At 35.3% G+C, this 26,987-nt stretch overlaps 2 protein-coding genes across 3 annotated transcripts in view; one reads left to right on the plus strand and one right to left on the minus strand.

The window, feature by feature from the left end:
* On the minus strand, positions 1–24,697 carry ECM2 (extracellular matrix protein 2). The gene is made up of 10 exons (XM_014065326.2): positions 24,579–24,697; positions 22,855–23,163; positions 20,114–20,302; positions 14,284–14,901; positions 13,579–13,694; positions 8,104–8,239; positions 6,135–6,292; positions 5,642–5,781; positions 1,569–1,895; positions 1–247 (listed from the first exon to the last, which is right to left on the minus strand). Exons 2-10 carry the CDS (start codon positions 23,147–23,149, stop codon positions 37–39), a joined length of 2,190 nt encoding a protein of 729 aa, XP_013920801.2. The 5' UTR covers positions 23,150–23,163; positions 24,579–24,697; the 3' UTR covers positions 1–36.
* The window catches only part of CENPP (centromere protein P), a 151,856-nt gene that overhangs the window by 94,883 nt on the left and 29,986 nt on the right, over positions 1–26,987 (plus strand). Inside the window, exon 7 of one of the 2 annotated variants that reach the window (XM_087709134.1) lies at positions 21,397–21,438. The exons of the other annotated variant lie outside the window; for it this stretch is intronic. Coding sequence (XP_087565260.1) covers positions 21,397–21,438 — 42 coding nt within the window. The remainder of the gene's footprint in view (positions 1–21,396; positions 21,439–26,987) is intronic. 2 annotated transcript variants of the gene reach the window in all.

Below are 26,987 nucleotides of genomic sequence, written 5' to 3' on the forward strand. Positions count from 1 at the left end.
TTTTCATATAAAAATAGTTTTGTATTACAAAATATTTTATTTAATATTCTGAGGTTTCAGAATCACACTGGAATATGATCGTACACATGAAAAAGCATATGGTGAAAGGTTCCTGGTATTAATAAAATTGTGTTCAAGATGAAGATGTTCTAACTGCGAATCTTCATAGTCTTCTTCCTCTTCACTGTCATCATTTTCCTCCTCATAATTTATCCTGGATCTGCAAATTCGCTCTGAAGGGACAGTTCTGTAAAACCATACCAGGATTAGTGAAACAAGGATAATTGTTATATTTTGTTACTAAATCTCATCAATTATCTTCCAGATAATTTTCAAGCTAGAAACTTGAAACTTGAAGCTATCTGGAAAGTGTGCCTTACTCTGGCTAATTGACATTACCTTACACAGCAGTCCAAAAATGACAAATCAGCCATTTAGGCCAGCAAGGAAGCCCTCACCATATCAGGTAGCTCCCTAATCCTTTGTAAAAGTGCTTAATCTCATAGCCCTACATTCTCATTGATTAAATGTATAAATAATTAAATGTTTGTTAAGGTTTAGACGGTTAAGGAAAAATTAGATTGAAGAATCTGATATATTGCTGTTCATAATGAAATGCAAAGATGAATCTTTCTAGCCAGGCTAAAACAAGACCCATCTAGTTAAGCAATATGCTTGGAAAATTCCAAATTACAGTATATTTGGGAATTTACTATATATTTTTGCTATTGTTATGTTGCTCATCAGCTGTAGTGAAATAAATTGATGGCTGCTCTTTATTGGGTCGAGATTTAGCAGGAAAATACTCCTGAAAGCATGCTTAGCTCTTGCTTTTAATGTTTGCTTAAAGAAAGGAATTAGAAGGTCAAACATACTGAAATCTAAATAAACATTGCAGGACACAATCTTCTACATAAAAAGCTAAAAACTACTTTGATTTGAACTTGATTCCTAATTGCGACAAAGGATCATCTACATTGTGTCCTGCAATGTTTATTCAGATTTTGGTATGTTTGATCTTCTAACAGCTTTCTTTAAAAGTAGTTTTGAGGTATTTTGAGGTAAATGTATTTGGACATTTTAAATTTTTTTTAACATGTTCAAATGATTAATCTGTCTTTGCTGGCAATCAAATTCCATCCCAGGAATTTGATTGCCAGCAATTTTCTTTTCTGGAAGAAGATAAATCATTTTTAAACAAATCTGTCATTCTCTTCTGGTTATTTTGGTAACAATATTTTCCCACTAAAATTACCAATACTTTCTAACTGGCCACTCAACTTTTGTCCTATTAAAAATAACTTACTTGAGTGCCTACTGGTATAGTTATCTTTCAGCTCGGGGCCACTACCAGACCACAGCCTTTTTTGGAACTGGGTTGTGCAAGCAATGGGTGAGTGCGCATACGCAGCTCTACTTGTGGAAGTACGTGCTTGCACCACTTGTACAAGTAGAGCTGCGTACGCCGCTTGTACGGAACCATCCCTTCTCCCTTCCAAAGCAGAAAAGTTCAGGACCGCTGCTATACAGCAACTCTTCTCCCCATCTCCTACACACCATTAGATTACCTGATTTTGTTGTTGTTGAGTCTTAGAAAATTTAATGTTTTCAGTTCTGCAATTCCAAATGGCACAGATTTCAACTGGTTATGATCTAAAAACATTTCTCTGAGAGAGTGATATGCTCCATAGAATGACACAACATCTATTCCATTATCATCAAGTTTGTTAAATGACAGATAGAGATATTCCAGCCCTGGTTTCATATGTCCGAATACAAATCCTGGAATTCTGTCAATTTGGTTCCCTATAAGTACAAGATGTACTAATGACTTTGGCAAATAGGAGGGAACCTGATACAATTTATTGTAAGAAAGATCAATAGATTCCAAGTTCCTGCATAAAGACAAAAATACACAAAAGTTAAAAAGAGTAAGATAACAGACATTCTAAAGCAAAAGGTAGGAATATTGAAGCACTCAATCTCATCTATTCCAACTGTGTGGCTAAGTTCATGTTGCTCTAGGGTATAATTTGGTTGTTTTTTGTCATAATATGATGGGCAAATAGGTTTTTCTGATTTATTGACTGCAACTGTAGCTTAGTATGTTATCTGAATGAGGAGATGCAGTTTGATTTTTCTGTTATTTCTGTTTTGTTTTTATCCATGTCTCTAATAACTTCACATAAATTTAAGAAAAGAATAGTTTAAAAAAAATCAAACAAGCTATAATTATTCTGCAGGATTAAAGTATGGTTAATGTATAATAGCAAATATAAATTTCCATGTTTTGTTGCGTAAGTCATTGTGGCCTAGGTCAAGAGCCAAGGTGGCGCAGTGGTTAAATGCAGCACTGCAGGCTACTGCTAGATCAGCAGGTCAGCGGTTCAAATCTCACCGGCTCAGGGTTGACTCAGCCTTCCATCTTTCCGAGGTGGGTAAAATGAGGACCCAGATTGTTGGGGGCAATATGCTGACTCTCTGTAAACCGCTTAGAGAGGCCTGAAAGGCCTACGAAGCGGTATATAAGTCTACTGCTATTGCTATTGCTATTGCTATATATGATAGTAAACCAAATGGGAGCTTTCAATTTTATTAATAAAAAAAAAAGAGCAAAAAAAATGTTCTTGTATTGTCATTCAAGAACCAGGGTTGATTGATTCGTTTCTGTTTTGTTAAACAAATCTGTAAAATGTAAAATATGTGGCCTCAATAATGTTTTTAATGTTCTTTGGTTGACACTGATGGATACTGCAGCTGCTTACAGCAGATGTTTGTATACCACTCTCCCACCCAGCCTTGTTGAAAGCTATTAAACAGTTACGAATGAAGTAATATGGAAAAAAGAAGTCAGTTAGAACTTTAGGACAGCTATAGCCATCGAGGCAGTAGGCCATGGATAATGACCAATGAACTTTCAGGTTAAGATTTATGTAGAAAGTATGTTTGAATCTTCCCCTGCCTTTTAGTTTATCCAAGGAACGGATAATAGCTGATTATCAAGCAAAAAATTATTTGTGCCCTAATGAAAAGCCTATATATACTCTTTACAAACAAACAGTCTACTGACCCAAAGTGTTTCCTTAGGATATAAATTGGTAGCACGTTTAGGAGAGCTTAGTTCTAGAAATTCCTCACGACATATAGTCAAAAATGAAGTCTTAAGGGTTATTTTCATTTTGTTGCACTTTTCACCTTCCAGAAAGAAAATCAGCATGCAGCTTTCTAACCTAGAACAACTACTTATATTGATGAAACTGTCAGGATCAAGGTGGTATTAGCTAGGGTAATTATTTCATGCCTCAAAAAACTTCTGGAAGTTTGCAGTTCTGCACTACTTAATATGGAGGTAGGACTGCAAAAAGAAATACCAGCTAGCCTTTTTTATTGCTAGCCATTTGTTTTTAATAAACATCTCAACTCCCTAAAGAGATTTTTTTTGTACCACCTACACTTTTCTCATCACAGTTCTCGAATTATTCATAACAATTTCCAGTATCTGGGGTCTGGCAGATTTGAAGCTACATAAAGGGGGGGTGGGTGGATAACCATGGAAGTATTTATAGGCTCAGTTGCCTTCTTAATTTTTCTCCTCCAGTTATTTCATGACAACTCTGCTAAAGTAATATAATGTAACTTGACTAACTTGATTCCGTTTTTACACTGAAGGATAATGGTGAGGGGTTTTTCCCCCTTTGACATTTTTGAGGAAGGTGCTTCAAATACTTTTGTTTTAATTAATTAAGTTTAGTTTAGTTAGTTAACTTCAACAATGATAAGGATTGAATAATGTTTTAATTCTTTTTTCAATATTATGTTTTTTGATAATAGATACAAACTTTATTCTGCCAAGATCCTGTGTTGACTGCCTGTTACTTCACAGATATGTAGAATGTGTGAGTTTTGAGGGACCCTATGAGTTTTCATTCAGTGTTTCAATCCATTGCAATGGTTCTTCTCAAACCTGCATCATACCATCTCTGGCAAGAGCATTTGAAGAACTTCAATAAGAAGAATTTATCACTATTCTAGGTATACTATTCTAGTGATTAACAGTACTTGCTATCAGGAAATTCCTCATAATATGAAACAGGAATCTTCTTTCTTTTAATGTCAACCTGTTCTTTCTTTCCTGTCCTCAGTATCAGTGGAGAATAAGTCTGTCCTCTTGCAGTAACAGATTTTTAGGTACCTTATGCAATAAACTAAATCCTTTTCTTTTATAATGGACAGAGTTCAAGCCTTAATTTTTCTTACATTTTGCATTTCCCACTAGTCTCATTAGCTTTTCTGACATCATCCCCACTAATTAAAACTTCCAATTTCTACTCTTCCTTGTTCATTAGCCCCTACTTCAATTTTATACAATTCTCAGCTTGTTTTTCAGCTTATCAATAAGTCAATTTCATGCATAATGTTGTTTAAACTTTTTTCCCTTCTCATGGTGTTTCTGTGTGTTCTTCCTGGAAACTGTTTCTGATCCAACTGTTTCTGCTAATTCTAGAGCAAAGAAGAGATAAATATTCTGAGCTCTACAGATGACCAAGGGCTATTACAGATAGTTTCAGAAAATTTAGTAGGGAAGTGCAAAATCTATTTTTCCAGGCAATATTCTATAAGTCCTATGAAAGATCCACTGGATCACACTGATCTGATCATCCCAGTAGTCGTTTGATAATTTTCTGGAAGCTAATCCTGTAAATTAGAAATAGTTCATGATATTTTTCAACTTGTGACCACAATTGGGCCAGGAATTTCTATCCAATTTCCATAAATTGATGTGGTTGTAAAGCAAGTTGTGAACATGTGACTGTAAGATACTACAACTTTTGCAAATGCCAGCCAGTTTCCAAGTGCCCAAATTACAATCCCATGACCACAGGGGTAGTACAGTGGTCGTAGCTTCAAGTCACTTTTTCCAAGGCCAGCGTAACTTCAAACTCTCATTAAACAAGTGGTTATAAATTGAGGACTATCTGTATGTTCTAACTTCTAGGAAATTGCTAGATGGCTACCAGGTATTTTCTAGGGAAGGAATGAAACATTTCAGAGTTCTCCAGAATGTTTCATTCATGTAATGGTCAGTTTCACCCTTCTCTAAAACTTATTACAATATGAATAAAAATCAGGCCCTTCCTTAAAGTTCTGTTATACATAGAGGCATTCCTTTCTTTTATTTTCTCAGGGGCGTTGAGAGTTCTTTTACAGCATCATTTGAAAATGTCTGATCAAGACCATTCACCTCTCATATCTTGTTAGTTCATGACAAAGAGAAAAGAGTGAGAGAATTTGCTGCTGACATTTATGTTTTAAAACTCAGTGAAAAATAGTCTGGACCTTCTTCTACTACTTATGGTATATATCAATATATATCGGAGCAGGCACTGAAGATGATTTTCCTCTTACACTGAGACCGGGCAAGAAACAGACACAAATGCATCTTTTTCTGTTTATCTGTTCCAAATCTTATTTCAAACTGAGAAAGCCTTATTGTCTCTTCTCATACTGTACCACAGGAGGAAAACAAATAGCTTAACAAATAATTATGAACTCCAATACAATTGTAGAAAACTTGCCTTCTACACATTTCAACTTATTTTATTTTTACATTAGAAAAATATTGCTGGTAATTTGTACTCACTCATGATTGATCCATGCCAATGGGGCTATTCTGCTTTCTTCTAATTTATTGTGTCTTAGAACAATGATGTTTAGGCTTTTGGTATGATTAAAGCATATTTCTGAAATTTCTTCTATCTGGTTATTATCAAGATATAGTTCCTACTTAAACAAATGGTAGAAAAAAGAAACACGTGAAATCATATGGTTTGGTATATTAAAATTTAAAATAGCTCTTTGAAATCTGTTCTTTATGATTTAAAACTGATTTCATACAGCCGCTATGCTATTTTTATACAAAGTTGGGTAAGAGATGTAAGTTGTAACGGAAAGAATAAACAATACAGTAACTGTATTTCCTTCAGATATTATGAAGAGTAGAATGTGTTCTACATTTAATGTGCCAAGAGGTCTAAGAACTTAAATTGATTATTACTAATGTATAACCATCTCCTGAACAAATATTTAAATTTTACAAAATAAAGGACATTAACAATTTTTAAAAATTCTTTTACCTCAATAGAATCGGGCAGACCTTGTGGAATAGTCCTAAACTGATTTCGTCCAAGCCTCAAATATGACAAGCTCTTCAAAGGCTGAAAAGCTAAAGGGCTGACATTTGATTCACTAAGTTTGTTGCTCTCTAATTCCAGTATTAGCAACTTTTTTAAACCTTTAGAAATAAAAAAGAAATAAAAAGAAGGCTTATTTTGGATCTAGATATACATCCCCATCTGTCTATTTGATAGATGGTAGGTAGGTAGGTAGGTAGGTAGGTAGGTAGGTATAGCTAGATAGCTAGACAGACAAATAGATGCATTTTCTTCATGAAATATCTTTCAGTAATTCTATTTTATAAATACTTTGAAAGTTGGGTCAGAGCTGCAGATATCAGCAGTTACTAGCCTTATATTAACACCCACTGTAGGATTGAAGTTGGTTCTAGATTTTATTGTTTACTATTTATTAAGTTTCAACACCACCTTCCTACAAACATTTTGCTGCCACTTTTAAAGCGCTTGAGCCATTAAGTTTCTCTGGGGGATCCTGTCTTTCTTGTCTAATTGTTTCCTAGACAGCATGCCTGCCCTTATTTCCCAAGATCATCCACACATTCCATTATGATCACCACATATAGTAGCTATTAATAAAACATGGCAATAGACATCAGAAGCAATCACTAGAATTATTAGAACACTGAAAGTATAGGAGGAGGAGCACATATATAAGTCATCCAGTAAATGACTGAATTGGGCCTCAATCAGTGATAGCTGGGAGATAATAATAAATATCAATAGATAAATAGATAGCTGGCTGTATCCGATGGAAGAGAATATAAAGCAGCTCAGCATTGAACTGTAGAGTCCACGATGTTCTCTGAGCTTGGCTGTTTGTTTGCAGAGGATTAATTACCCAAGCAAGTAACATTATCAGTGAGAGTGACTTGGGGTTTGTTCCCTTTTCATATAGCTTGACCAGATGGTTGAACGAGATGTAGCTTTCTCCCTGGTAGTTCCCTGATTAATTTTGTGTTTAATTGTTTGTCTAAGGCAGGGGTAGTCAACCTTTTTATACCTCCCATCCACTTTTGTATCTCTGTTAGTAGTAAAATTTTCTAACCGCCCACTGGTTCCACAGTAATGGTGATTTATAAAATAGGGAAGTAACTTTACTTTATAAAATTTATAAAGCAGAGTTACAGCAAACCCCTACCGCCCACTATGAAAGCTGGAACGCCCACTAGTGCGTGGTAGGGACCAGGTTGACTACCACTGATCTAAGGTTAATGCCTCCTGATGTTTATCTGGTACACACATAGAGATAAACCACATCCACATAACATTCAAGAGATAATGTAAAAATCTAAAAATAAAACAAAAATTCCAGATAAACGGCCAAACAGAAAATACTGTGATCAGGAAAAATCAGCATGTCCACCAACATTGCAGGGCAAGCTATGCTATAGAAACTGGGAACAAACCACGTGTTGTTAGCACTGATATATTACCTAGTTGGATAATAAAATGTCTGCAAGCAAAAAAACTAAGCTCAAAGAGCACCAAGAACTCCCTTGTAAGTATGTAGTTGCCAAAGCTAGCTACTTTGGGGGATCCCACTTTGAGCCCAAGTATATAGCACCATGCTATAAAACCTAGGTGCAATTCCCATATCCGACAATGCTCCCTGCTGTTTTTAGGAATTCATGGATAGAAAAATTGCCTCGTAACAGTGACTTTCATGATGTCTATTATGAGGTAGAAGGCCTGATTCATCCTATGATTCTCAGTTTGCATCACTCTTATAATTTTTGATGATGCCAACACATCTGTGTTATAGCAATGAAAGAAGTAATTCGCACTGTTGGAATCTAAGTGGGGAAAAAGTAAGCTGTTCCCCAGAAAATCAAAGATCTCAGTTTTGTTTGCATGAAGGTAAAAACTCAAAACTCTCATGATAATAATGTCAGGTAACATTTTAAAATACCTTGAAAGCTGTCTTCATTAATTACATGGATTTCATTTTCATTTATTTTAAGTTCTTCCAAAGATGGTGGCAAACCATGTGGAATACTAACTAGTGTATTTCCATCCATATATAAACGCTGCAGATTCTTCAAGTTCTGCATTAAAAGAAAATACACATTTTGTAAACCTGTTTTATTCATCCACACTAGTTAAATCAATGGTCCAAAGAACATGTGCGGTGTGTGGTGCTGATATAGCTTTTTGAAGACAATAAATTCAATGGCCAAAGAACCTTTGCCAACACATGCTAAAATAAAACACAGCAACATAATAATTTTAAATAATTTACATTTAAATTAAACAATGTATGAATGATAGTGATTTAAAAATGAAATAAACTAAAAAATAACAGTAGGGCATTGGTATCATGCAACATTAACATGGGAAATTATCACAACAAAACAAATTTATTAAAAGACAATATGGGAAATTTGGGAGGAAATTCAAACATTGGGTGGTAAATACATTCTCATTTGTTTTGAAATGAATAAACTCAACAATTAGGGATGTATGTGCGCACTTGAGTCGCTACCACATTTGTGGAAGTTGAGTGCCTTTTCCTTCTGCCTAGGGCTGAAAGTAAATAGGCCAAAGACACCTAGCTAACTTTAGGCCCAAGGCAAGCATAGAACTCACTGATCCCTGGTTTCTAGCCTGCTGCCTTAACCACTGCTTCAAACTGGCTGTCGTTGGAAAATTATTGTGAGTAATTTCCAGTTTAGTTTGGACCTAGGACATTCCCAATCAATCCTATATCCAAACCAGAGCAAGTACACTCAGTACTCAGTACAGCTACCAAAAGCCATAGCATGATATATTGGTGTAATTACTATGAACAGATCCAAAGGGCTTTGGTTTATTCCAGCTTTGAACTTTTATGAATATAATAGGGACAGATTAGTGATAGAAAGTAGGACTCCAAGTGATCTGCCCTCTCTTCTTCACATGAAACTAACAATTTGGCACAGAAGTATGATGTATCAAACTTTTCCCTTTGCATTAGTTCTGGCAATGGCATTCTGTACTGTAGTGGGTTGTCCTGGTTTCATGTACTGAGTCCCAGGGCTTCTTTCTGAGAAGTTGATTGGTAAGCACAGCTGCCATCATTGCATCAGTTGGGCGATAGTTCAGTTGTACCTACCCCTTTTCTTGTATGTCCTTCACAGTTCAATATCTGTGTATTTCTTTTTTGGTTTGGAGTGCTTTGTGTCTGCAATTCTTATACATCACATGTTGTCCTCAAATAACATGGTTGAGATTTATTCATTTTTTAAATTTTGAAGTCTAGCAATAGTTTGTATGGCCCCATGTATTTCCTGCATGCTTTTTTTCACAGCACAATATTCAGCTTCTGCAGATGTTAGGGCTGCTATCCTTTGTTTCTTGATACACTCCATTAATCCAACTTTTTAATACACTCCATTTAAAAAAACATATCCTGTGGTTGATTTCCAGTCAAAGTTGTTTCCCAACTCACAGATTTAAAGTCCATTGTTCCTTTTAAGTATCTCCCATATCTTTTTACTGATATCTAGTCCGCCTATGTTTTCTTACTGATCTTTGTAAAGAGCAATGCAATTTTGTTGTCTGTAATAGATTTATTCACAGATGCAACATATGTTTTCCCAAGGGGTCCTGTTCTGCTTCTTACTTGCCAACTTGTTCTGGTTTTCTGTTTTATTCTGGTATCCAACTTCCTTTGATGTCCTTGACTTTTGTTTAACTGGCATCTAGAAACATTAACATCATTTTTTGGTATTGGTAGATTAAATTATCACTGCTTTCATTATAATTTACTAGGGATTTCATTTTAAGATTGTTTTTCTATATACATCCATTTACTAAATTAATTTTTCCTTTGTTGGATTATTCAAGATATTCAAGTTCAACAAATAATTGTTGCAAATATATTGACTTGATCTAGCATTGTCCTGCCAAACAGATTTTCTTCTTAAATTCAGAATCGTATCCTCATGAAATACTTTACAGAAAGCATTTATTTGCTAACATAAATATTCTTTCTTTGTTGTTTTACAATTTCTGCTGAGGCTTGATTTTTCATTATCTTTCTACTGCCTGGGTCTTAGCTCTGTGAAGTCAGCATTATCTTTGAATATGTCCCCTTCTATTATAGTAATGATAGACAACATTTCTCCATTTTATCTTGTTCAGAGAATTCCTTTCTGCTTCATTCAGCAACCTAGAACTAAGGAGAAATTTCCTGACAGTTAAAAGAATTAATCTGTGGAACAATTTGCCTCTAGAAGTTGCCAATGCTCCAACACTGGAAGTTTTTAAGAAGAGATTGGACAACTATTTGTCTGAAATGGTATAGGGTTTCCTGTCTGAGCAAGGGGTTGGACAAGAAGACCTCCAAGGTCCATTCCAAATATGTAGTTCTGTTCTGTTCACATGGGTAAGCCTCCAATTTATATTCCCAAAGGAAATTTATCATGAAGTTTGATTAACAATACTATATCTTTTTTAGTCATTTATTAAAACATCAGAAAGATTCACATTAGTCTGTTTTAGTCTCTTCTGAACAAAGACATATTCAAGCATGTTCCATTCAACTTTCATGTCTTGATAATTTCAGATTTGTGTTTTTCTTTTTCTTTTTAAATATTTTTTTATTTTAATTTAATTTAATTCAAACATTTTCCATTAAACAGTGTGTCATCTGGGTACATATATTTTGTGTATTTCTTGAACAAGCATTATTGTTCATTCCTGAGTATCTATATGTTTGTCACAATTCTCCCTTTCTCAAGCACAATTTTGAATCAGTTTATAGATCATCACATTCCATCTCAGTTTGATTTCAAACTTAAGTATCCATCTGTTCTTCTGGCTTGGGCTTCTGGACATATCTCCAAAGAGGTTAGATTTTCAAATAATGTTTCCATCTTCATGCTCCAGCAGTGTATTTTTTTCTCATCTTCAAGCATGAGATGATCGGATTTTGATGTCACTGCCATTTTCAAAAACTTTATGAGAGCATTGAAGGAATGAAAAAAAACACTCTTCTAGTAGGATGTTTTAAGTCCTAATAAATACTAGCATCTGAGTGCTGATTCAGCTTGACTATGCACTTGGAATTAAATTAGGAAGTTTGGTAAGTAGGATGCTGCCGGTGCTAGGATTTAGTTATAAGTCTCTGCTATATCCACACTACTTTTTGGAAAATCACTGAAAATAATTTCCAGTGCAGTTTATACTGAGCACACTCCCAGCCATTTCTTGTAGCCAGATTAGAGCAAGTCCACATGTCACTTAATACAAGTAGCAAAAATATTGCTTGATGTTTATTTATTACTAGCTGATAACCTGGGTTATCAGCGTTGCCTGGGTATTTATTTATAGGGGTAAAATGTCTGGACCAAACATAATTTCTAATGTTGGATTTTCCCCCATACCAGAGGGAGCCCCCTTGTGGAGTACTGTGAAGCTGTTACCATGGCAACTCCACTGCACTGTACAGTAGAAGCCATTTTACGGCAGTAAAGTAGAAGCCATTTTATGGCTGTATCTTAATGGAAAGCACACCCCGAGGGGTGTTACGGGTGTCTTACCCCCACAATATTTTCTTCCAGAAAGTAAGTCATCTGTGTACCAAGTTTGGTTAAAATTGCTCGAGACATTCCAGAGTTATGCTGGAATACACACACACACACACACACACACCATATATATATATATATATATATATATATATATATATATATATATATATATATATATATATATATATATATATATATATATATATATATATATATATATATATATATGGTGTGTGTGTGTGTGTGTGTGTGTGTATATATATATATATATATATATATATGTTTTTATTTGTGCTGATAAATAAATAAAGGAAGACTAGTATAGATCTATTTCAAGCTATTTAGCTCTCATCAGCTAGCCATATCCTTACTGGGATTCGAACCTGTGCTCTATTGCCTCCCAGGCAGGGAGTTAACCATTTGAGCTACAGAGAACGACTCCTTTTGTCAGCCAGCCAGGGTGGGAGGTATATACTTAAAGTCACAACCCCTGGTATGCCCAAGTGTGGGAGGAAGGTCACACTTCCACTCTCTGTCATTAGGCTCGTCACAAGAGTCCATCCAGACAGAATTCTGTCTGGATGGACTCTTGTGACGAGCCTAATGACAGAGAGTGGAAGTGTGACCTTCCTCCCACACTTGGGCATACCAGGGGTTGTGACTTTAAGTATGTATATATATATATATATATATATATATATATATATATATATATATATATATATATATATATATATATATATATATATATATATATATATATATATATATATATATAAAACTATCAACAAACATAAAGTTAATTGACAAAAGACAAGCAAAAGCAAAGAGAAACATGAACAACAGGCAAAAGTTTTATCTCTCCATATAACTATAGGAAAGAAACAATATAAGAAATAATACTGTGGGTAATTAGCACGTAAAATTCCAAAGGGAGTGGCTTTTGGTTAATACTTTTATGTACATAACAATAGCATAATAGAGATAGAAAATAGTACACCAGGTGATCTCTCTTCTATTTTGCACTTTGAATGATCACAGGGTAGGAGTGATGTACCTAATACTATTCTGATATCAGTTGCAGCGACTGTTAAAATGGAAGCAATCGTTATATTGAGCTGGATCATATTCCTATGTCAGAAAGTGGAATAAAGAACTAGGACATTTTCTCTGTAGATATAATCCTCTTGAAATTCATGATAGCCAAGAAAACAAAAAACATGTAATCTGATGTACACCTTAAGGATTACAAAAGTCTTCAGGAAAATTATATAGAATTTTATGACTGAAACTTTTAAAGAAAAAAGGCATAGATGAAAGACTGTGCAATCCGTAATAAGCAAAAATATAGTACTGCACTATTTAAAGCACAAGGACATTTTTATATTCTTACTTTTTAAAAATTGTAATGTTTTAAATTGGAGACATTTCACTACAGTTGTTAAGGCTAAAAACTGGAAGTCTTAGTTCTACTTTAGGCCTTAAAGCCAGTGGAGGGGGGGACTTTGGGCCAGTCACTCTCTGTCCTAGTTCTGGAAGGGGACAATGACAAACCACTTCTAAATCTTGCCAAGAAAACTGCAGGGACCTATCCATGCAGTCACCAAGAGACAAGGCTGACTCGAGGGCACCAAAAAGAAATGTTGCAAATTATGATCCATTATGTTATTTCAATCCAGTAATGCTTATGTAATATGAATCATTATTGTAAACATGCTATTATTTAAAACACTTAAAATATTGAAAATAAAAAGAGGAAAATAAATTATGCTAGTGTTGCAAGAAATAAAATTATTTAACTTTTCATCCAAAATTGAGTATAACCTTTGTGTATGTATGTGCTTGTCTGTGATTGTATAGATTCTTCTTACTTTAAATGCCTGTGGGCCAATGCCAAATGATGTGATTTTATTTTTACGAAGATCAATTCTCTCTAAATTAGGAATCCCATTGAAAGCTCCATCTGGAATTTCAGTTATGTCATTCCCTAGGGGGAAAAAAAGAAAAAAAGTTAAGAAAGTTATCTCTAAGTGTTGATCATTTCTTTCTTTCTTTTTAAATTTACCGTATAAATAGCCAAACACAGGGGAAGACAGTAATTTTTTATGCTGGGATTTTTTTTTAGTAAGGATTTATGTGGTCTCTTTATTAAACAGCAAACAGGAAATAAAAATGATCTATCCTCCTTCCTTTCCCAATTTTCATAATAGGAAATTGCAGCTACAGAAATCATGACTGTTTAATCAAATGCAACATTGGAAAACAAAAGAAATGAACAGGAGTTTAATTTCTCAAGATCTTCCCCAGTGCTTGCCTTTGCAGTAACCTGCTACCTACAGTACAAAGAAGTCTTTTCAACTCTCTACAGAGGGTAGCCTATTTTAAAATAATAATTATGCCTCTGCAGTGAGTGAAGTAAAAGTAAAAGGAGCACATCAGGAACAGAATAAATAAGAAGCAACTTACTGTATTTATATTGTCATAATTATAACAATGAACAGAGTTCATTTGAACAGAGTTCTGGGTTTTATTTAGATGAAGAACACTTTTAAATGTATTTTTTTAAAAATCCTCACCGTCAAGTTCTATGGCTGTAAGCTCTTCATCTCTGATGATGGGTATATGTGTGAGTTTGGCGTTAATACAGCTTACTGTATTTTCTAAGGCAGAGCATCCAGTTGGCAAAGGAGGAATTTCAGTAGAAGGCTCAGGAATCAGGAAGTGTGGGGGCATTCTGAACACATCTCCACGCAATATGTCTTCCTCCTCTTCACTTCCTTCCTTCTCTTGCTCCGTTTCTTCTTGCTCGTGCTCTTGCTCTTCCTCCTTTTCTTGTTCTTGCTCTTCCTCCTTTACTTGTTCTTGCTCTTGTTTTTTAATTTCTTTCTCAAGTCTTAGTTCCTCTTCTTCATAAACTCTTCTTTTTTCTTCCTCTGATCTGGTTTCCACCTCTTCTTCCCTTTGGTCATTGATATGTTCATGTTTTCTTCTTGGTTTGTGGCTTTTTATTCTCTTCTTTTTCATATTTCCTTTATTTTTTACATGAATATTCTTTTCAAGTGTTCCTTCCTTCTTTTGCATTGGATCTTGTGTCTGCATATCATGCAAGACTGGTTCACTCGGATTAGTTGGCACAGGAGAATCGCCAGAAACTTCAGTTCTGTCCCCTTGAGAAATTGTACTTACCGGTAATACTGAATATAAGCCAAAAAAGAAAGAGTCAATGCTAATTTAACACAGGATCGTAATGTCATTTTATAATGTGTCAAAACAGATGTACCTGCAGCTATACCTATAGTTAATGTGCCTGAAAGTGCATACAAAATCAATATTGCATGCAAACTATATTATATATAAGATCAGAAATATTAATTGGACTAATTTGTTATTTTCTGTGGTTTTATGGGTATCCAATAAACTTATTTTATTGGATGTACTTATATCTGTCTATACTTATATTGAGAGAGCAAGTAGAAGGAAAATGTGAATGAGATATTTAGTTAAATATTAAAGTCCTAAATTTTTATTCTTATTAGCATTAGTTGCACTAATAATTTACCTTGTTCCTAAATATTTCATGCAAAGAAAATTTATAGATTGGATACTGGTATACATTCTCATAAAAATTCCAAGTTCATAAGTTTTTTTAATTTTTCTGAACAGGTGTAATGTGTTAAGATACAATCAAGAGGTGCAAAACATAATAATTTTAAAGTGTTCTGACTCAAAAGTTACTAATAAGATTACTCTAAAACATGTATATTTTATTAGTTCTGTTTAAAAATTGAAACAAAACATTCAATAAAACTTTCAAACTGTGTTGTTTCAAATGTTCTGACTATTCTGAGTGCTTTGTCATTAAGTTGCTTTAAAAAAAAACAATTGGTTTGATGGATGGGCTAATGGGATAATAAATATTCAGAGGAAAGCAGCTGTAAAAGCACCTGGCTGAACAAAAAGGCTACTCACAGTAGCTGCACAGCTGGTAATTGGATGTCAGAGTTAATGTGCAAAAATACCCTGCATGTACATTGAGCAAAATAAACATGTGCATTATTGTCTTTCATAATTTACCAAAATTGTTACCATGTCTTTGTTAATACAAAGATACTAGTACAATGTTGTTAAGATTAGTTTGCTGAGCTCTTAATTTTGAGCTTCAAGCTACATTTAAATCCTCAAGGCTCTGTGCTGATTTCAGCCATAATTAAGGTTTGGATTAGATTGAATATGTGTACAGTTTTGTGCGCTGTTGTAAAGTTTCCAAAATTCCAAGATGAAATATTTGCTTTGGGATTGCAGTAACTCAGCTCTACTTTCTTTTCTCTTGTCCGGTGCTGAAGTTTTATTGGCTCAGATTCAAGGGCGTCTGGTTGCTTGCTTTGACATGTGAGCTTTTCGAAACTTATGCCTGTCATGTGTGATTTGGTATATTGATGTGTCATAAAATTATTTCTAATGTTGCAAAAATAATTGAAGAGACATCAACAGGTGAAGTTAAAATATTAAGATAGGAAGCATAACTGTGATCAAAGCCCCACCTCCCCTCTGTTTCCTCCCCAGTCACTCCACAAAGTTGACCAGACTAGGAAATCAATTCTGCAAGAAAGCTAAACTATCCTTATTAAGATGGGCTACGATAATAGAATGATGCCAGTTTGACTGAGCTGTACTCATATCATATTACAGTTAATCAAGCAGGGATCGGTCTGTACCACTCAACATGTTATCTCATTTCTCAGGCATTAAAACATATTTTAGCCCTTTTGTCCAGGTAATGGTTTTTGCATATTTCTATCAATATCATCTTTCTTATTCTCTACACACAGGCACACACCATGCCTCTGAGTAGCTATTACACTGGACAGCAATTCCACTTATCTGTGTGTCCTGGTAAAAAGCAAGGGAGTTTAGAGTTTGTCACAACTCTCCATTGTTTCCTATAGCAGAAATAGCTTTCTTTTAAAATTTGCAATTCAACCAACTTGCAATCTTCCAATAAACTTTTTTTGAGTCAATCTGTTTGATTCTGATCTCAATATAAAATATGCATCCCACTATTATTATAATAATAGTAGATAGAAAGCAAAGAAAACCATGATCAAGAAATAATATTTTCTGAAAGTTTAGGTCATGGTAGTCCAACTTTTTGGCTTGCCTGGGCTGCATTGAGTGAAGAGGAATTGTCTTAAACCATACATAATATTGTTAATATGCTGTACATATATAAATTACATCATAATGTTAAAAGTTTACAAACTTTTGGGGCCACATTACTAGCTATAAGTAAGCAGTCCACAAACGGTCCAGAAGCTGCAGGTTGGACACACCCGTGGCACGACAAAACCGCGCTGGTCAAAATCGCGGCGATAAAATCACGGTGCTAAAGCCGTGACGTCATCACCGCCGCAACAACAGCGTGGCAACATAAGGGCGCTTTAAAACGGCGCCGTGGCAGAAAGCCGACTTCATTTAAGGTAAGCGTTAGGATTAGGTTTAGGGGTTTGTTTTAGGGTTAGGTTTAGGATTAGGGTTAGGTTTAGGGTTAGGTTTAGCGTTAGGGTTAGGTTTAGGGTTAGGTTTAGGGTACTGAGTGCTTGGGAATGCACAATTTTGCCCTCCGCGATTATGTCATCGCGGTAGGGTCGCGTTTTCCCTTAGCGCTTAGAACAGCACGAATTAGTCTTCGCGCTTATGTCTCCACGCAGAAGGGCTTCGCGGATTTGTGGTGGAACCGGACACACCTGGTTTAGGTGATACCGAAACATGCCTTTCCAGTTATACTCTGAGTAATGTAATACTCTTAAGAGCAAGAGATATTGACATTTATTGACCTTTTTGTGGGTAGTTCTATCAATTCCATATTGGATGTCTTATTGTCCCAGAATTGTAAGATATTAAGTCCTACAGTTTTCCAATATAATTATGAAAACATATGTTCATCTTTGTGGCTTTTATTTAATGGCTATCAGATGTAAACTTAGAAAGTGATTTGGGACAGAAGAATAAGGATGCTATCATTACCACTGTGTAGCAAATGCCACTAAACTGTTCTTAAATGCGGACTTTGAGGCTGATCAATATCTTAAGCGATAGTATTCTATGAACTAATAGTATACTAAAGTATTGTATACAATACAATAGCAGAGTTGGAAGGGACCTTGGAGGTCTTCTAGTCCAATCCCCTGCCTAGGCAGGAAACCCTATACCATTTCAGACAAATGGCTATCCAACATCTTCTTAAAGACTTCCAGTGTTGGGGCATTCACAACTTCTGGAGGCAGCGCTGTTCCACTGATTAATTGTTCCAACTGTCAGGAAATTTCTCCTCAGTTCTAAGTTGCTTCTCTCCTTGATTAGTTTCCACCCATTGCTTCTTGTCCTACTCTCAGGTGCCTTGGAGAATAGTTTGACTCCCTCTTCTTTGTGGCAACTCCTGAGATATTGTAACACTGCTATCATGTCTCCCCTAGTCCTTCTTTTCATTAAACTAGACATACCCAGTTCCTGCAACCGTTCTTCATATGTTTTAGCCTCCAGTCTCCTAATCATCTTTGTTGCTCTTCTCTGCACTCTTTCTAGAGTCCCCACATCTTTTTTACATCATAGCAACCAAAACTGAATGCAGTATTCCAAGTGTGGTCTTACTAAGGCATTATAAAGTGGGATTAACACTTCACGTGATCTTGATTCTATGTCTCTGTTTATGCATCCTAGAACTGTGTTGGCTTTTTGGCAGCTGCTGCACACTGCTGGCTCAAATTTAAATGGTTGTCCACTAGGACTCCAAAATCCCTCTCACAGTTACTACTATCGAGGAAGGTACCACCTATACTGTACCTGCGCATTTCATTTTTCTTGCCTAAATGTAGAACCTTACCCTTTTCACCATTGAATTTCATTTTATTAGATAGTGCCCAATATTCAAGTTTGTCAAGATCCTTCTGTATCTTAAGCCTGTCTTCTGGACTGTTGGCTGTTCCTGGCAGCTTGGTGTCATCTGCAAATTTGATGAATTCCCCATTTATTCCCTCATCCAAATCATTGATGAAGATGTTGAAGAGTACTGGGCCTAAAACAGAGCCTTGGGGTACTCCACTGCATATTTCCCTCCATGTAGATGCAGTTCCATTGAGGATTACACGTTGAGTGTGGTTGGTCAGCAGTTACGAATCCATCTGGTGGTGATGCTGTCCAACCCACATTCTTCTACTTTATACTATGAACACTACACATGTGTACTGTATGTTGATATTTTGGGATTGTATGTATGTATGTATGTATGTATGTATGTATGTATGTATGTATGTATGTATGTATGTATATGACAACCCTATATTCCATTGAGGATATGTTATTCTGAATGATTTTTTAAAATATTGTTATTGGTATGATTAAATAGTATTTACACAAATTCCAGTTTCTAAACTATATTTTAGTTGCATTCAAGGGTCACTGAATTATTTTCCTTTTCATTCCCTTGTAGCTTTTGAGGACATGTGTGAAATATGCTTGTGTGCATATTCTGTTCAAATTATATCTAAGAAATTAATATATCCTGAAATGTACAGGTACCTTTTAACATACAATCATAATTGGAACTAGAATGTCCATTTCCTGCCCAATTGGGCAGGGCAGTGCCCAATTTTACAATCTTTTTTGTTGGTAAGTTGTTAAGTGAATGACCACAGCAGTTAAGTGAATCACAGTCATTAAGCAAATTTGGTTTTCCTCATTAACTTTGTCAGAAACCGGAGAGGAAGATCACAAATGTTTATCATCTGACCTGGAAGTGCTGCAACCATTGTTAATATATGCCAGTTTCCAAGTGCCAAAATTTTGATCAGGCGATCATAGGAATGCTGTAATGATTGTAAATTCAAGGACTGGTTGTAAGTGCAAAGACTAGACTTTCTTTTTTGCTATCATCTTAACTTCAAACAGTCACCAAATGAATGTTTTAGTCAAGGACTTCCTGTGTGTCATAGGCATATAACACTTAATGTATGGGTGGGCTGCTGGGGGTTTGCAGGGGTGCAGGAGAACCTCTAGCTAAGATTCTGTGCAGTTCGGAGAACCCCAAAATCCCACTTCTGGCTGGCCCAGCCCCTCCCAGGAGTCCCCACACAGTCCGTTTTGGATGCAGGGTATGCGCAAAGGCTTGGGGAGGGCAAAAAACGGGCCTACCGGAAAGCCTCCAGAGGGACTCATTCTCGCCCTTCCGGAGGCTCAAGTAAAGGCTCTAAAGCCAGGGACAGCAAAAATCTCCCCCCCCCCACCATGGTGCAGGAGACCGACTAGGCCACGCCTGCTATGCCCACCCAACCAGGCAGAGAACCCCTTACTAAGAATTTTGAAGCCCACCCTGACTTAATGTACTGTATATAAGAAATTAGTATACTGTACCAGTCTCCAGACACACAGGACAACATTCTCCTTCAGGTTTTGTAGATTTGGGACATGTCAGAGGATTGCATGAGGTTTCGTCACAGAATACCTTTCCTTTTGAACAGAGGCATGTAACGCATTGTTTAGGAGACCACACAGCTTTATCAAACATAATCATCCCATTAGCAAAGCATCGTCCTTCTTTTCCTAAGAAATGGAAGCCAAAAGCAGGTTTTATATACAAATATATAAAATAATTATAAAGGGTTCTGATTTTCACTACTGCTTTATCTAAATGTTGATGTGCGTGGCAATCTATTATTGTCAGACTGTCAGACAGTGGTGATGCAACAGAATATTATCCCACATGAGAAGTTGATAATGTAACAATTAGACCTAGATTCAAACTCATTTCAAAGAATTCTCATAACAAATTTATAAAAGAAGATAATACAACTCAATACCTTTACGTCATCCATTGATTGATGACTTACTTGTGGTATACTCATTATAAATGTAAATATTTATTGTACCATACCTGGAATATAATAAGTTAGGAAAGGAAGATGTAAAAATCTTGTAAGATGTTGTTAAATACCATCTTCTAAAATATATGTTCATATCTAATAAAATGTAATATATTTAATTGAACATTTGATTGTTGATTGTAAATCTAGAGATAAGTAGGATCTTTTCCAATGTGATTTTCACTTGCAATCACTCTAAATACTAGACTAAAAATACCTTATGGATGAAATCCTTGGCAGATACCTCAATGCTTTCAGCTTCAGAAATATGATGTAGTTTCAGTACTGAGCTCCAACTTATTTGAGTTTAGTGGTTTTAGTTCCACCTTTGGGTAAAATTCCAGATAAAAAGAAACAATCAAGGGGAAAATGAGGAAACTACATATTACTTCAGATGATTCCTGAGGGGGATCTAAAATACTTCATATAGAAGGTATGGTATGTATGCCAGCATATTACCTTAAATATGAAAATAAATTCTCCCAACTGAACAGCTTTAGAGAGACTATTAAAAATGAACTGCAATAATACTTTTTGTGTTCTAATTGCCCTTTTATTTTAAAAAACTGCTTTATATACCTACCTTTTCTATGTAATTCCACTTTGAGATCATTTATTTAATTTATTGTGTGCACTTTGAACAGGAATCATTGATTTAGAATATATATGTGTTTGTGGTTTATAGATTAGTTTCTGATGTTTTCTAAAATAACTCTGTATCTGCTATGAAAATGTTTCTCAACCAAGCTAACTATGATACTGTATAATTTCTAGACTTATCAAAACAAAACAAAAAATCACAGACATTATCTACTAGTAAGTACTTATCAATTTAATACAATCATTTAATACAATCATATTATAAAAGTTGGTATACAAATGTTTGGAATTAGATTAAATAGTAGCAAATTTAGAAGATTGCTGCTGCATATTACAGTAAAAGCCATGATTTCACTTTTAGTTAAGTTCATATATTAATGAAACTATACTTATTTGTTCCAAATATTTTGTACCATATTTTTAGTGTACATGGCTTAGCCAAATTGTTGCTACCACATACATTTTAGTTTTGAATATCTTGGAGAAATAGATATAGAGTTTTATATAATTGTATATCTTTAGTGATAGAATGGATAGCATTGAATATCAAGTGTATTTTGGTCTCCCCATGTGCCACTACCACCCAAATGTGTTTCAGAGGGCTATGGAACTTTCTAGAAGAGTTTTGTAAGGTACAATGGGCTGTACTGATAAAACCTGCATTTTAAGGGCTTCAATTGAGCTATCTACTAATATAATATTGGACTTAGCTTTGAAATGCATCATATTAGCATAGAGAGACTTAACATTGCAGATTAAAGTATTTCATCATAGGAAGCTGCATTATGTTCTGATTTATATAAAGCCTTTTCAACTGAAAACACCATTAATATAAATATTTGAATCATTCTGAATACTCAGTTGTGATTTTTTACAACAGACTGTTTCTAATGTCTTGATCCAGATCAACTGAAATTGATAGAAATAATATGTTTTCCATATTATTCCGCTTTTGTTGCAAGTGGCTCAACATAGTTGATAGGATGATTGGTTCAGAACATTAAAATTATGAATTAGCTTTGAAACATTCACAAAATCAGTTTGCACATCCATTGAGAATGCAAATGTCAGTTATATGACCTGGTAGTAGAAAATCGCTTGGCATACACATTAGCATATTAGTATTTTTAATTTAATGACACTTGTGGAGCATGGTGGCTCAAGTGGTTGGAATGCTGGACAGGAGGTTAGCAAACCTGCCTTTGAGACCCAAGAGCTGCCGTGGGGGTTGAGCTATCATTCTTCACTCCAGCTCCTGCCAGGAGCATGAAATGGGCATTCCCAGGGCAATGACAAGGTCAGCAGCTAGTCCTTTCAACCCAGAAGCACCTTGGTGTTTCTGACATGAGTGGGGGGGGGGATCACACTTGTTTATGTTTAAATGTTTAGATTATTGAGATCTCATATTGTGAATCAACACAGTATGAGTTGGGAGGTCATAAAATAAATAATAAAATCTATTTCTACGCATTAAGTGAAGAGCACCCAATCCACTATTAGATTTTTGGTATTTCTCTACAGTGAATGAAAATCATACATGATACACCCAAGATTAAGTGAGAAGAATTCATCTATTTGGAATAATCTTCTTTTTTACATTAATGATATAAAAAATAACTTTTTCCTGCTTACCTGGCAAAACATTATAATTGGATTCTTGGCCATCCAATTGGGTAAGAGAGTTAAATACTCCAGTAATATCTCCATCAATATTAGTAAGTGGGATACTCATTAATGGAGTCCTAGAGATTGGAGGTCTAATTTGTGACTGCTTGTTTAAACTGTGATTTCTTAAGGGGATCTTTCGTAGTCTTCTATAGATTATTCTTCGCCTTGCTCTTCCGGGCACTTCATTGGGTTTATTCTGGACAAGAGCAACGGACAAATAAACAAGCAGAAGACAGTAGACTAGGACTGGTTTTTGCATTGTCCCCTGGAGTGCTGCATAAAAAAGAAGGAAACTGTCATTGAAGATTAAAGAGATTAGAATTAAAAATGAAAAGTGCATTATTTTTTTATTAAGGTCCTTATTAAGTGGAGAGTCTAAGACAAGGTCAGTGACCATTTGTTTTTATTTACAAATTATATAAGAGTGAGAATCTTCTGTACATAAACTAGATAAAGCAATCTTTGGAAGCAAATACATGATAGCAGTGTTCCAATGTCTAAGAGGCTGCCACGAAGAAGAGGAGGCCAACCTATTCTCCAGAGAACCTGAAGACAGAACAAGAATCAATAGATGGAAACAAATCCAGGAGAGAAGCAGCCTAGAACTAAGGGGCGTTAGAACAATTAATTGATGGAATGACTTGCTTCCAGACGTTGTTGATGCTCCAACACTGAAGGGTTTTAAGAAGAGATTGGACAGCCATTTGTCTGAAATAGTATAGGGTTTCCTTCTTGAGCAGGGGTTTGGACTAGAAGACCCCAAAGTTTCCTTCCAACTCTGTTATTCTGTTGTACTGTTATATTTGGACGGGAATGAATTTCATTTTTTCACTGGTGATCTATGGAAAGACAAGACTCCAGTTTCAAACTGAAGTTTGACCTAGATGTGAGCCAGCTGTTTGAACCACGTTTATTATTTTGTTTGTTTATTTATCAAATTTGTATGCTGCCCTTCTCGACAAGGTGAGGTTGATTAATGAAAAAGAAAATTGGTTTAGCATAATTCCAGATCTGAATTACGATAATTAGAAATATTAGTTCAGTGACTAATCTCAACAAACATTTATTGTAAACATGTAAGGCATATCCTGTGAAGATATGGAATGACATATTAATCTGATTATAGTTAAAGGTATGATTTCCAATTTCCCTTAAACATTTTGTTTTATTAAGCATGTCAGTGAAGACCGTGGTTAAGGGCTCTGCTGTTTCCGCGACCTGATTGTAAACAACTCACGGCCTACTAGTGGGCCGCAGCTCACAGTTTGGGGACCCTGCTTTAAGAGAGATGTACAATTCTCTTACACTGGATTAATGAATAATCAGAAAGACTGGAAATTAATTACTACAACTAATACTTAAATGATATAGATAGATGATTTCTTTGAATTTAATCTAAAGAGATTAATAAATGAAATATTGTTGCAAGTTTATTCTATGTGAATGTCGCATTGTCATCTACAAAGACAAGTTCTTTGGCTTCCTTTTATAAACAATTGGATTTTTTTGTGTGAGGAAGGCTCTTAGTTTAGACTACATGTTGTGAATTATAAATGACATAAGGCTGTTAATATCCTGTTTATTAAAGTAAAGCTGTGTAACATTTCAGCAGTTATAATTATGCTATATATTAAAAATGGCTAGCAAAAGTTTTCTTCAGGGCAAAAGTTGGTAGTTTTTATTCTTACCAACCCAAGGAAAAGTTGAAAAGTAATTATGTAAAAGAACTTGGGATTCTGTCTCTCTGTCTGTCAATCGGCAGGATAATTCTCCAAATTCAGAACAGAGCAAAATCAGCGAGCTGGATCAGGCTGTGGGAGTAGAGAAAATAAATTCAGAAAATTTGCTCTAATGTTTCCCTATGGGAAAGGAAATTAGGCAATCAGATGGTATGTTGCTTATTCCACCCTTCCCCCTCAGTCATATGATCCAGACAAGCTCATATGGAGCCCTTCCCACGGCTTCCTATGTACTCATACATGCAGAATATGAGAGGAGAGTGAAATATACATACATAGATGCTACACATATATACCCACTCTGATTAGTTCTTGGGAGAAATAGTGCATACACATATAAACACAAAGAATTGCAACATATTTCATTACACAGAAGAGCACAGACACAGCCCACATCCTTTGCTACTAAAGAAGGTAGAAATAAGTCAAAAAGCCATGCTGTATATACTTTGCCTTGGTTATGTTTGTAAATTATGTTTGTTGTTCCCTTACTGGATTTAAAAGCCTAAAAAATATAGGGTGGGTGCCTCTTATGGTGTTTAGTCTAAGGCTTACCTTCTGTATAAGGTATAAGAAGGATAGGTTCCACACAAATACTGCACATCATATGCTCCCGATGAAAGCTATGAGCATGGTAATAGCAGTTACTATTTCTGGATCATGAAAAGCATCGTCTGGATCTACTGAATCAGTCTTTATGTTCAGAAAAGAGGGATGGGGGCCAATAAAGGGTGGATATATACTGAACAAGAGGCTGCTTCCTCTTGGACTGCATTAAGGAAGTTACATCTGGCAGAGTCGAACTGCATGAGTATATTCTGCATATTGCATATGCCACACACTAAAGGTGATATGAGAGAGGAATAGACTATTTTCCCAGGTAATTGCATTATGTTTACGGTTTGTTCTATGAGAAAAGGGCAGGGGAAATTATCAATTTATCCAGATAACCTTTCATCTCAAATTACTCTTTTAAACCCATATTGTAATGGACTATTTTCCAAACAGTAAAAAGAGAATTTTTCCAAATGCATTTGGGAAAAAAGAAGTTGATTTTTAACACAATGTTATTTTTATTGATTATCCCATGCCATTGAAATTCATAGCTATGAACATAGCTTTAAAAAGTATTGTTAAGGAATTGCTAAGACGTTAGCATTTTTCATAAAACTTCATGAACAATGCTTTTTATTACATTTGTACATATTACAAATGTACATATTACACTTATGCCAATGTAAAAAGAATTGGTTTCATTCATATCAGTTAAGCTTCATGAAATTAAATGCAATATACTTTCTGCAAATACATTTTACGTTCGTTCTTTAATGCGCACATGCACGCATGCGCGCGCGCACACACACACACACACACAAACACACATTGAAAGTCAATCTCCCATATTTTAAATAGTAATTTAATATGTAGATGCAATACATTACCTGGGAATCTAATCTAATAGTAGGTTCTGTTTGCCATTTAAACTCCAACTGCAGAAAAGAAAAACAGAAGACTGTATGCTGCTCTATTTCAGAGAAAAGAGGCAGTTAAGAAGGACACACGTTAGATGCCTCCTTAAATAATTCCTTTCCTTGAAGAGAAGGCACTGCTCTGCCCTGGTGTCTGCAGAAATTCAGCTCCTTCAGCTATAAAATCTTCCCTTCAAGAAAATGAAAAGCAGCACAATACTTTTGGTCCTTAGGCTGACAAGGCACAAATGGGAGCTCTTTTTATCCAAGATACTTTCATAACCAAAATAAACAGGATTACTTAAAAAAAAAACAGGCATTTGCAAGAGTTTCATTTGTTCTGTTCATTTTCCACAGATTTAGTCAGTGTAAGTTTATTGTGTGTTAGAAATTGTATGCTTCTTTATCTTTGAAAGAAAACTTTCAAAAGCCACATTTTTCTTCAAGATAGAATTTAATGGCAATTCTTTCTACCTTCTCACCCCTTCTGCCTGATGTTTTCAGTAGCTAACAGACTTTTGGGCTGATTTCAAAAAAAGAAATTATGAAAGAAAAGAAAATGGCTGATTCATTTTTATTTGGTTATTTATGTATTCAATTCTGAGTACTGAAATAATATACTGTACTCAGATAGTTTTGAGGATGAGGCCATGGTTTGGTAGCCAAAAGGAAAATGTGTATTACTACTCATTTCCTTTTTGTCTCAGGGGTTTTATTCCTTCATTCTTTGGCCTGTGCTTCCTTCTTTATATCTGCTAGTTTTCTGAAGGAGGGAGGGTGCTATCCATCCATCCTAAAACTGAAAACAGTTTGTTTGAAGCCACATTATTAAATGAATTTTAAGAATTGTATAAAACTTGAAAAGCAATGACATCTTCGGGGTACTGTT

Source organism: Thamnophis sirtalis, unplaced genomic scaffold, assembly GCF_051295495.1.
Source record: "Thamnophis sirtalis isolate CommonGarterSnake01/CBP01778 unplaced genomic scaffold, rThaSir2_p1.2 scaffold_3, whole genome shotgun sequence".
Taxonomy (NCBI): Eukaryota; Metazoa; Chordata; class Lepidosauria; order Squamata; family Natricidae; genus Thamnophis; species Thamnophis sirtalis.